Raw genomic sequence first — 12609 nt, forward strand, 5'->3', positions numbered from 1 at the left:
TTAGGGCTCGCTGAATTCCAACTACTTCTTCGGCGGCGGTACTTAATGATCGGGAAATGTGGTTCCACTGCTCGCGTACGTCGGATTGTTGAAGAGTGCTCTCAGAGAGCAGGTGTGTGAGTCGAGTGGCGAATAAATTGGCCGTCTGTTGTGATTGCAGCTTTTCGACGTTAAGCTTTCCTTGCATTGTTGGGCGCACATTTTTTGCTGCACAGAGGCGGGTGCGTATCTTGGCTACAACAAGATAGTGGTCCGAGTCGATGTTTGGCCCTCGGAGTGTACGTACGTCCAAAACGCTTGAAGCATGCCTTCCGTCTATCACAACATGATCGATTTGGTTTCTCGTTTTTCGATCTGGAGACAGCCATGTAGCTTGGTGGATGTTCTTATGCTGGAACCTAGTAACTAGGTCCTAGATCCTTGGACGCCTCATCCATCTCTTCCGTCGGGGCATGGGCGCAGATGAGCGAGATGATGAAGAATATAGCTTTGATGCGGATTGTGGCTAGACGTTCGTCCACTGGGTTTAACGCCAGTACTCGGCGACGGAGTCTCTCTCTTACCGCGAATCCAACAACGAATTTGCGCTTCTTTACGTGGAAACTGTAGTAGACGTCGCATGGCTTGACGCTTACTTTTCCTTGCCCCGCCCATCGCATTTCTTGGATGGCGGAGATGTCAGTCTTTGTCTTCCCGAGGACATCAACCAGCCCGGCAGAGGCACCTTCCCCATTAAGGGTCCGGAAATTTCAGGCGCATACCCTTAACTCGTAGTCCTTTATACGTTTGCCGTGGTCGCCATCAAAAAAAGGGTGTCTCATCCGAGGCTGTTTGTTCTTTTTCCTTAGGCGGGGTTTTAACGTGGCGGGACCCAAACCCAGCGCACGCGAAATTTTACGCCTTCTCACTTTAGCTCGGTCCCAAACGGGTATTTGGTTGCTACCCAGAGGATACGTGGATATAAATATCCAGACGTCACGGGGGTCAAGTCTAAACTATATGGTGGGTGGTGCATTGTCTTGCAAAAGCAGGACCCTTTTGGCCTCTTCGTATCTCGACAACCACTTTACGCGCTTTTGTTAACAATGAAATGAATTAATGAAAGTGTAATGATGCCAATGAATAGCATATTAGAAATCAGTAACACACAGGACAATACATTGATGACATTTAAAGGTACTATGGCTCAAAACTTTTCAGCCATCCCTCTTAAGAATTTTCCTTTTGTTTCTATATCCCCTTCTTTCCCTAGCTGGCATAATGCAAAATATTAATCGGACGCCTTGTACTCATTCACCTTCGGATCAACTGAATTTGCTTCCATATTCAACTTGGAAAAGGCAGATAAAACGGTGCAGTTTTTGAGAACGCCGACGTCGATAAGATCGGCACAGTTCTGTGGCATATATTACCATCTCTAACATCAAATTAAAGATATCACAGGAATGGTAATATCCTTGCCTGAACTCTCGTGTTATATCAAACGGGTCGGAGAGTTCCTTCCCAATTTTGACGGAGCTGATGGTATTGTCATACGTCTGTAGAAACCCAGGATAAAATTGTTCACCATTGTAACAATATTTTTTAACTAAGTATTTTTAGAAGCATATTCCACTATTAGTAAATGGGTGGTAAGTGGTTAAAGTCACCAAACACGGTTTTATGCGTGGCGCCGCAACGCCTAACGATATACGTAGGTGAGGTTAGCTTGCAGTGGCTGCTAGGCCCAGAGGGCGCCACACTTAGGCCCGATCAGGGCCCATTGTGATACCAAATGGATCCAAAAACCCCTACTCCTTAAACCAGTTCGTGGCGTCTGCGAACCTTAGCAACTGCCGTATTCCAAACTTAGCAGTTGCGCTTAGATCGTCTAGAAGACCTATACCTAGTGCTGGGCAATCGAAGAGTAAGTGCCTTATTGATTCAGGCTCTTTTTCGTCGTGGTAGCTCCTACAGTAGTCGTTGTGACTAACCTCGAGGCGTTCTGCGTGCCTTCCTATCAGGATATGTCCTGTGAGCAGACCAATGGCAAATGGTGACATATCGCCTTTATTGAGAGTGAGAATTTCTCTCAATCTCCGTACATCCCATTTTGGCCATGTAAGCTTCAGTTACAGTTTTCAGTGCGCTGCCATCTGAAGGCCGCTTCTTCAAGGAAGTTCTCCCTTAGTAAGAGCTTGCAGGAAGCGAGTGGCATACCCATCCTCTTCCAGGCTGGTTAAAGTGGAGAGGAAGTACCCGCCTTTGCAAGCTCGTCTGCCTTCTCATTTCCTGGTATGTCACTGTGCCCCGGTATCCATACCAGGTGCAAAGCGAACTGCTCTGCCATCACATTAAGTGATTTGCGGCAGTTGGCAACTGTTTTCGAATTTATAGTGACAGAGTCAAGCGCCATAAGGGCCGCCTGACTGTCTGAGTATATATATATATTTCCGTAGTGGCGATAACAGCTAGTCTTAAGCTGTCAACGGCTTCTTGTATGGCTGCCAATTCGGCCAATTCGGAAAGAAACTACAGTGGTCAGTTAGTCGGAATGATCTTTTTATTCCCAATTTCTCCGAGTAAACGCCTCCTCCTAGCTTATAAAAGCTGTTTGTGATCATATCATCTTTGTCTTCCGTTGGGACGTGGGCATAATGCAAGATATGACAGGAGCGCACTTTGCAGCGGATGTCGCAAGACGCTCGTTCACCGGTAGTACTCTCCCACAACGCTCCTTTACAAGGCAGCTGTAGAAGGCGTCGCGAAGTCCTATGATTTGTTTAACTTTCTTGTCTATCGAGTTTCTTAGGTGACGGGGATGGGTGGCACTAGTATCAGGAATTAACTAATCGGGTTTGTCATTGAAAGTAGGATGTCATAGGAAAGTAGGATGCATTCTCTGATTTCAAAATGTAGTGGACAAAATCTGAAGGTTAGTGAGTGGGTAAGTATATTTGTTGTTCTTTCACGCTAAAAAGGTTGGATAAACATATGTATTTCAAATAAAATTTGGCACACAGACAGGTGGATTAACATAGGACGTTATTGAACTAAATTCTGAAATATAGTTTTTCAACCGTTTGCTGAGATAGGGCGTTTTCGAACCGGCAGCCAAGAGGTTATACCTTGCATATGTGGTCCTATTATAGGATTCTAGAAAATTCGATATGTAACGCGGAAGTCAAGCTATTTAGAAAATCCGTATTATCTCTGACCGAGAGGGGCCAAGTTTGTAGAATAAAATGAACAATGCCAGAATATTCAGAAGAAATGTAAGAGTGGCTAATTAGCGGGGAAAGATTTGAGCACATCCTTCCAAGAAAAAATACGATAGGATTTTTCGCCCTACTATAATCTACTACAAGGACGTCTGTTGGCTTACATGACGCATCGGACCAATGTTGTAGTTGCAAGATCATAGAAAAANGTCCTATGATTTGTTTAACTTTCTTGTCTATCGAGTTTCTTAGGTGACGGTGATGGGTGGCACTGGTATCAGGAATTAACTAATCGGGTTTGTCATTGAAAGTAGGATGTCATAGTAAAGTAGGATGCATTCTCTGATTTCAAAATGTAGTGGACAAAATCTTATTAATATTACAAATCTGAAGGTTAGTGAATGGGTAAGTATATTTGTTGTTCTTTCACGCTAAAAAGGTTGGATATACATATGTATTTCAAATAAAATTTGGCACACAGACAGGTGGATTAACATAGGACGTTATTGAACTAAATTCTGAAATAGAGAGTTTTTCAACCGTTTGCTGAGATAGGGCGTTTTCTAACCGGCAGCCAAGAGGTTATACCTTGCATATGTGGTCCTATTATAGGATACTAGAAAATTCGATATGTAACGCGGAAGTCAAGCTATTTAGAAAATCCGTCTTATTTCTGACCAAGAGGGGCCGGGTTTGTAGAATAAAATGAACGATGCCAGAAAATTCAGATGGAATGTAAGAGTGGCTAATTAGCGGGGAAAGATTTGAGCACATCCTTCCAAGAAAAAACACGATAGGATTTTTCGCCCTACTATAATCGAAAACGCACATCTGCGCTCCTCAGCTTCCTTACAAGGACTTCTGTTGGCTTACATGACGCATCGGACCAATGTTGTAGTTGCAAGATCATAGAAAACGGTTACACACGCTTGGCAGAGATCTCTTCTTCCTCTTCTTTCTTTTTAGTACTACAACTGTTTGCCGGTTTGGGCCTAGACCAAAAAGCTTTCCAATTACCTCTCTTCTGTGCGAATTTGCGCCAGTTGCTCATCCCGTATGCGGACAGGTCCTTCCAGCACAGTCACTGTATTTTTATGCGCTTAACTATGTCCACGTCGTTAAAATGCGAATACAGTTCGTCATTCCATCTTCTCCGATATCCGTTGTCCACGCGAACAGGGCCATAGATCTTGCGTAGAATAGTTCTCTCGAAAGCACCCAAAACCTTCTCATCTTTGTTTGACACTTTCCACGTTTCTGCGCCATATAGAGGAACGGGAATGACGAGACAGACGAAGTCCTTCACTACTTCAAAGTCATAGGTGCCAACAGTGTCGTGCTAACACGTGGACTCTTTACATGTTGCCAGGAGGTACCTTGCTTTGTCCATGCTAATGCTAATGATTTTTGTTATCGACATTCCTAAATAGTGTTTCTTGACGAAAACGGACNCTCTTCTGTGCGAATTTGCGCCAGTTGCTCATCCCGTATGCGGACAGGTCCTTCCAGCACAGTCACTGTATTTTTATGCGCTTAACTATGTCCATGTCGGCGTGGAATAGTTCTCTCGAAAGCACCCAAAACCTTCTCGTCTTTCCACGTTTCTGCGCCATATAGAGGAACGTGAATGACGAGACAGACGAAGTCCTTCACTACTTCAAAGTCATAGCTGCCAACAGTGTCGTGCTAACACGTGGACTCTTTACATGTTGCCAGGAGGTACTTTGCCTTGTCCATGATAATGCTAATGATTTTTGTAATCGACATACTTCTAAATTCCTGAAAAGTGTTTCTTGACGAAAACGGACTATAATCAAATAATTGATGCCCTGACTCTAGAAATTTATAATAATAGATTGGCGCTTACACAATGTGTATGCTAGTGCTTGGCCGAGCTTCTTCTCCGAGTTGTAGAGTGCACCTTGATGTTGTCACACAAATGGGAGGGACCTACAGTTTTATGCCGACTCCGAACGACGATTGTATATTTATGAGAAGCTCGGAGGTTTGCCATTGCCCACCAAGGGGCGACCGCTATTAGAAAAAACTGTAGACTCTAGAAATTTAATAAATTGCCACTTTTACAACTGATTTTAAATCTTATTCAAGTCCCATCGAAATGAACTTTTGTTTAATTTTGTAATTTTGTTTAACTTTGTATAAAAATTATAAAAAGGGTACAATTCAACACCGCCCCTGCATCTAACGCACTTTTATGTACTATAGATTGCCAATGCTTTTCCAATGGCTGCGAATACCAGTGTTTGGTTTGCTTAATCATATACGAAAATTAACAGAAATTCGTAATGGCCTCAATGGTGATAACCGAATATTGCAAACGACTTCAACGTTGCCTGCAGAAGGATGCGATACCATACCGCCGCACTGATATGATTATAATTTTTTGATCCTTTCGTAATGGCTGACACAGCGTAAACTTTAATTAGAGGGTCACTGCTGCAGGCAAACAACGGCAACAACAACAGCAAGGGTGCTACCTCGAAGAGTTGGTACAGGTAATTGAGATGAGATAAAGTGAATCAAAATTAAATTTGGGCGAACGAGATTATTAACTCTTTTATTGTGTCAGTTACTGCCATGTGCCCACGGTCATACACATTTTTGTAAATCTTTTTGTAAATTTCCATACTATCATTAAATTGTATGCCCGAAAAGTCATAAAAAAACAAATTCAATCGTTTTATATATGTACATACATATCTACGTATGAATGTAAACGTAATATGCAATTTATTTGATTCTCGTTGCATATTTAATGCAGCGCAAGCTTAAATTTAATACTTGTATGTAGATACATGTGCGTTCAACCCAATAGGGATCCAAGTATGCCACCAGGACCTCCTAACAATCCACCACCTTGTGTACCAAGAGCTGGCGGTTGTGTTGGAGACTGTCCACCAAGTCCACCCAATACACCACCCAAAAGATTGCCAACTAGTGGGAGACCATTCAAGTTTAGCAGGCAACTAAAAAAGACATTAAATAGATATAAAAATTAGCCACAAATGTACTGCAACGATTATCGCTTTTTATAGTTAATACAAATTAATATTTAGAGGCGGTTTCACAGTGGCAAGTTAACTGACGTTGAAAATTAATGGCTGAACATGAGTTAGCTCGCAGTGCCAGAACGCCTCTTATGCCGGATTTCCATTTGATATTGAAATGACAAAGATTTTAATGACGAAGCCTGGCATTAAATATCCTTGCCGAATTAATTTTTTTGCAATTATTGTCATTTTAAAACAAGTGGAAACTCGGTATTAGACAACTATTACTTCGATTCCAAACTTTTCGATATTTTTTTTTCGATTTCTACAACATTTTTATCAACTATTCAAGTATTATTAATCGAATAAAATATTTTATTAAAAATGTGAACCAACTGGTGATTTTTTTATAACGAAAAATAACACGATAAAGAACTGATACAACTAAAATTAAAGATAAATTGTGATTGTAAAAGTAGTAGTCAGAAAATTACGACTTGCAAAGATTTGAACAAGCCACCAAATACAGTCATATTTTACTTACCGTAGATCGAGACGTAGCAATTCTTGACAATCCCATTGGCGTATGCACTGTGAAATAAAAATGTATTAAAAATTATCGAATTTAATTTCTACTAAAAGATGCAGGCCTTTGTTTCAAACTGTACGGTTGTGAATAAAGAGCGTTTTTACGGTATACAAGTTAGGTAAGTATATAAAATGATAATCACAAATTCGTATAAATATTTGAAGCGAAATGTTAAATATCAGACTACACTAACAAATTTTTGCCTGCATTGTTTGTTGGCTACGGCTGGCTCCTTCTGGCCAATAACTTTTGGGTATTACAACATTCGAACAATGAGTATATCAACCCTGTTATAAAATTTTAGCACTCCTTGTCCAAAGGACTATACAGCAAAATTGCTATCTTAAGGATGCCTATATCCTTTGATCCTTGATACTGTCTAAGAAGGTGGGATTGAAGTAATGCACGCCCAGTGTCAGATACTTTATAACGCACTACTTCCCTCTACTACACTGCATAGTACACCATGATCCTGTATTTTTATTTGTTGACTTATTAAAACTTACCGCCTTCAATTCATCGGTGGGCTCGGGACAGGTGCGCCTAGTAGTAGGCGGCAAGCCATCGGTTCTTTCAGAACTGGTTGTTGGTTTTATGCCAGGTATGCCAGGTATGCTAGGTATGCTAGGTATGCTAGGTATGCTTGGTATGCTTGGTATGCCAGGGGTACCCCATGGTAATTGTGGCTAAAGAAAGTAAACTTCTTCGTAAATGCATCTAAAGTTTTAAACGAATACTTACATTTTTTGCTATGACGAATGTCTAAAAAGAAATATTAATTCAATTGTGACATTTGATTATTTATAATTTCCAGTAAGCAAACAAAATTTCTTACCACGGCAACCAACATCAGTATATAAACTCGGAAAACTGAACGCACCATTTTCACTGAATAGATCTTTGTTCTGTTGAGCGTTGAAAATGATTCTGGTGAAGCTCGCTGTTCTGGTTTATATACCTATGTCTGTTAGTCTTTCGATATTTTTCGATACATTCCCTATTATGTGCATACACCTGTTGATCTTTAAGCTCACAAAAAAAAAAGAATATTTTATGTACACAAGATATCTACTTTTATTTTACGTATCACTGCCGCCGCAAGAGCAGCTGTTTGCGGGACTGACCTACAGCAAAAAATCGTAAAGCTTTTATTTAAGCAATATGTAAACGAAATGAGGTCAAAAACTACGTCTAAAAATCTAAAAAATTGTTTTAGTGTGTGAAACACAATACTAAACCCAGATTGTAGTTAATTCAGGGTTTTCGTTTTTTTCTTTTGCCAATTGGAACCACATTTTCACGATGGTGACATAAATTCTTTTTAGAGAAGTATGAATGCAATTACATACAATTGAAAATAACCTTCACACATAAATGTGCAAATATGTATGTATTAGGGTCCTTTTTTGCGACTATTGTTTTTTTTCACTTCTACTGGACTATTAAGCTAAATTGTAGAAATGGGTAATCAACTTCAAAGTTCAATATCTCAAGAAACGTGGATAATAGCGATTTCGTGTTGTAGAAATTTTTTATAGAGTATTGAATGTCGTACAAGTTTGTGATGTATATTTTTCTGTAGCTCTTGTTATTTTTGAGATAGCGACAAAAAACAAAAATTTCATAAACAAATTGGGTTCAGTGAGCCGTACTACCTCGCTGGTACACCGCAATAAGCTTTTTTGTAGAGCATTCAATTCTGAAGAAACCCCACCATTGACCAAGATTATACCATAAAATTCCTCCGAGCTGTAGACTTTTGAAGAAAAAACTCAATGTTTACGTGTATTTTATATGGGATATCTTTGCACGCCTTGGGCGAGTACTTAAAGTTAATATAATGGGTTCAAATTTTCAGGGCGTTTTTTAGGTGTTTTCCACAAAATTTCGAAGTAGGTGTGAAAAAAACAATAGTCACAAAAAAAGAGGGTCCCGAATTTGGACAGCAATGCTCAAAATCAGCCACAAGGGGAGCATATAGTTCGTTTGCACTCTAAGTCGACGATATGAGCTCTTAGCTGCTCTGAGCTCCTCCTCCTTTCTTTAAAGTCGGTTAAAAAGGAGATCCCTATGATTCTTATTTAATTTGTTCTTAAATTTAACCTATTGTTATAAGGCTTTAGGCCAAATTTTATCACAACCCTTATATTCGGGTTTCAGGAACTAGGAACAATTCACCAATTAACATATCTACAATTTATACTTTTTATCAGCGCTCTGCACGCTTATTGAATTGAATAACGTATCTTTTATGCTTTAATAAAGATATATTAAAATTATTTAAACAATTTTCGCCATATTTGCGTTGTATCCTTAACCTCTTATAAAACGTTGTTTCTCCTGTTTAAATAGTAAAATTAAATTTAATTAACAAGTTCAAACAAAATTTTCTAATACAGATGCCAAACGAACGAGATTCAAAATATGTAAGTTTTATTTCACAAACATTTTTGAAAGGGGTTGCCACCTATTTAAAATGTCGAATTTAATTTTATTAACAAGATAAATTTACTATTACAGTGTGGGTGTCCAACGAAACAAGGTTATTTTCATTAATTTTCAACAGAATACGTACAGTGAAAATTCCAAAGTTCTGGGCCCTTTTGCACCAACGAATTATCATTAACATTTTAGCAGATTATCGAACTTGCGCACAGTTTTGTGTTTCACCAACATGATAAGGAAAAGTCACTCAAATGAGTATTGATAAGTAAAATATCACTCAAAATTATAGATAAGCCTTTCACCAAAATTTGAAATACTTAGCGAAAAGGCTTTAGCGANGTGTTGATAAGTAAAATATCACTCAAAATCATAGATAAGCGTTGCACCAAAATTTGAAATGCTTGGCGAAAAGGCTTTAGCGGATAAGTGATAAGTTATGCAAATTATCAAAATTTATTAGCATTTCGTTGCACCAAAAATTTGTATATATCACTTATCATCTTTCATTTTGCTAACTTTAGCATTATTTTGCTAAAAGTAATTTTACCTATCATACAAGTGATAAGTTACATTTATTCAGTCTGAATGAATTTATTTATTTATTTTTTGTAAAAAGATAATACAATTATACCTTAACAATCTAAAAATTAAGCTCTAACACGTGATTCGACAAAATATTGACACAAAAAATGCTTCGAGAGAAGGAGAATCTGCAAGTAATAAAAGGCGCGTCATAAAAGAAAAAATCAGCTACAGTTTAGACTTTGATGTAGTAGAAAAATTTCGGCTATCTCGTAGCCAAATTGAAGAAATTTTATTAAAAATTGGAGCGGACCTACAATATAACAGTGGGTGTAATAATGGCTTAAGGCCGCTACAGCAATTATTATCGACTCTGCACTAATTAGGTAATGGTAGCCTGTATCATGGAATTGGTCAAATGCATGGCGTTCACAAATTAGCGGTATGTACAATAATCCATCGAGTGGCAAATGCCCTGATAAAGAAATTGATAGATGAAACTTATTTGTTGGCGGGAATTTACGAAAAATATTGCCACACAATTTTTCAACATTGGTGAATTTCCTTAAGACGCAGGGAGCATTGATGGAACTATGATTTGTTAACCGGTACGGAAATAATTTAATTAATGCAATGTTTTTGTGTTTTTGTTACTGAATTATTTTGGAAAGATCCGAATAAATAATCCTTAATTCAGAAAAATTTAGTTATTTATGTAAACAAATATAGTTAAGACGGACTTACTTTTTTCCTTAATAATTTTTAAGGCAGCCAATTTATTGGGTTGGTTTTGTGCGCGCGACATAGTAAAAAAATGATAAATTGAAAATCTTTATCAAATCGCACATGGGTTTGCTAAGCTTTCGTTTTCCATTGAGAAACGGTAATCATTTTAGCTAAGCACATTATTGGAAAAGTTCTCTATTTGAAAAGCAAAAGAAAATGGCTGTTTATGATAAGTAAAAAGTGCAACACTTATCAACTTTACTTTTCAATAAAAAGGCTTATCCAAAAGTTTTAAAGTGATAAAAGATAAGTCGTTGGTGCAATTGGGCCCTGGTCACTATAACCTATAGTCCCCATACAACTGATTGTTCAGATTAGGTATGTGTGATATTCATCGATACTCGATGTTATAGATAATAAGACGTAAAATAGCGATGTTTTATAATCGATTGCGGACTATGTAGAACATCGACACGTCGATGATTCGAGATATTCACTGTTCATACATACAAACATACATACGTATGTAGTTACAACTTTTGCATTTCAGGTGACGATATACCTGAACAAGGTACATTAAAAACAGGTAGAAGCCAATTTGACGTCAAACTTACAAACGTCAAAGCTTTCGGGAGAGTAAAAATTAGAATGAGCACACGAAATGAAAAATAAAAAATAACATTTCACTGGCTGACGTTTTTAAGTAAATTTGAAGTTTATTTTTATTTATTTATTTGTTTAATGTAAATTGGTTTATCGTTTACTAGATCGCTCTCATCCGCTTCGCTGAGTGTATGAAATTTCTACGTGCTACATTAGGTGTAACTTATTTTAATTAAACTCAACAAAATTAAATTTTGCGAAAATCAGGAGACTTAAAATTTTTTAAATGTCTTCAAAATATTTTTAAACTAAAACTATCTTAAATCTCTCTCTTGTGATACTTGTAAAGCCATTTAAAAATCGTTTCGATTGATACTCATATTGTAATAATTCATTAAAATGATTGCAAATTTTGAATTTTATTTCTTAAACCGTTAATTCATATAATATAAGTTTAATTTGAATTTTGAAACATGGACTCCACATGGACTGCTATATATATGTTGCTTAGAAATAAAGCCTTTTCAAGACTCTATCGATTAAAACCTAAATTGTATAACTTATTAAACTTATAATATAAATGAATTCGAATTTAGATTTAACACGGGTAAACTTGACTTTTAAAACAGGTGGCAACCCTTTTCGACATATTTTCCTGCTAAAACCCTATTAAATTCCTCCTACCTGACGTCCATATTTTTATACATATTCCAATTATCAAATTCCTTTAGTTCAAGAAGTATTTGATTTTTCAAACAGGTGGTAACTCTCATACATGTAGTTAAGAACTAAGACCCTTATCAAAAACCTTTCGATTGATGCCCATACTGTAGTAATTCATTTACATTAAATGAATTTAATTTTTAAACGGGTTGCAACGCTTGTAAAACACCTCAGTAATATTTTAAAGGTTCACTCTGAAGGTTTCTTAGCAATCTTTCATTTAACACCCATATATTCATTTTTCAGATAGCTTGCTAATAATTAATTTAAATTTGGATTTTCGAACAGGTGGCAACCCTTTTCAAAATACTTTCAAACTACATCATTTAAAGCCTCTTGTCATCTATTCTTTAATATAATTTTAAAATAAATAATTTCCTTAATTCAAGTCGAATTTGATTTTTTAAACAGGTGGCAGCTCTTCTCCATGAGTATGAAATCATTTAAATTTTTAATAATGGGTAGGTTCAGAAAGCGCAGAAGTTGAGCGCAACCGTTGCTAAAAAAATCAGTGATCATAATGCGCCTTCTGCACGGCTTGTCAAATTCAAAACACACAACATGTTGTCTCAAATGATTATAAAAATATTACGATCAACTGAACAGATCAGAAGTGCAAAACAACGCGTTCAGAAGGTGCAATCGCAACAGTTACTGAGCTGTTGCGACTTCTGAACGTGCCCAATGAAATATTTACAAGTAGGATTTCATTCTTTTTACTTTTGTCTGGTAGTGTGGCTCATATTTTTTACAACGCTTTTATCAACTTGCAATGTTGTGCGTCCAGAAA

At 37.5% G+C, this 12609-nt stretch overlaps 1 protein-coding gene across 1 annotated transcript; it reads right to left on the bottom strand.

The window, feature by feature from the left end:
* Positions 1-5816: 5816 nt before the first annotated feature.
* Positions 5817-7743, bottom strand: LOC108374333 (uncharacterized). Its single transcript, XM_017630321.1, has 5 exons — positions 7636-7743; positions 7542-7562; positions 7307-7486; positions 6756-6802; positions 5817-6187 (listed from the first exon to the last, which is right to left on the bottom strand). The coding sequence occupies exons 1-5, from the start codon at positions 7681-7683 to the stop codon at positions 6025-6027; spliced, it is 459 nt and encodes a 152-aa protein (XP_017485810.1). The 5' UTR covers positions 7684-7743; the 3' UTR covers positions 5817-6024.
* Positions 7744-12609: the final 4866 nt, after the last annotated feature.

This window comes from Rhagoletis zephyria, unplaced genomic scaffold (assembly GCF_001687245.7).
Source record: "Rhagoletis zephyria isolate East Lansing unplaced genomic scaffold, Rhagoletis_zephyria_1.1 Rzeph_scaffold_07608, whole genome shotgun sequence".
In the NCBI taxonomy this organism is placed as follows: domain Eukaryota; kingdom Metazoa; phylum Arthropoda; class Insecta; order Diptera; family Tephritidae; genus Rhagoletis; species Rhagoletis zephyria.

Excerpts from the sequence above, each read along its gene's own strand:
- LOC108374333 (XM_017630321.1), bottom strand. The coding sequence starts at position 7,683 with ATGGTGCGTTCAGTTTTCCGAGTTTATATACTGATGTTGGTTGCCGTG. Across the intron at positions 7,487-7,541 it reads CATTCGTCATAGCAAAAAAT|CCACAATTACCATGGGGTAC; the intron begins GTAAGTATTCGT and ends TACTTTCTTTAG. Across the intron at positions 6,188-6,755 it reads TTGCTACGTCTCGATCTACG|TTGCCTGCTAAACTTGAATG; the intron begins GTAAGTAAAATA and ends TGTCTTTTTTAG.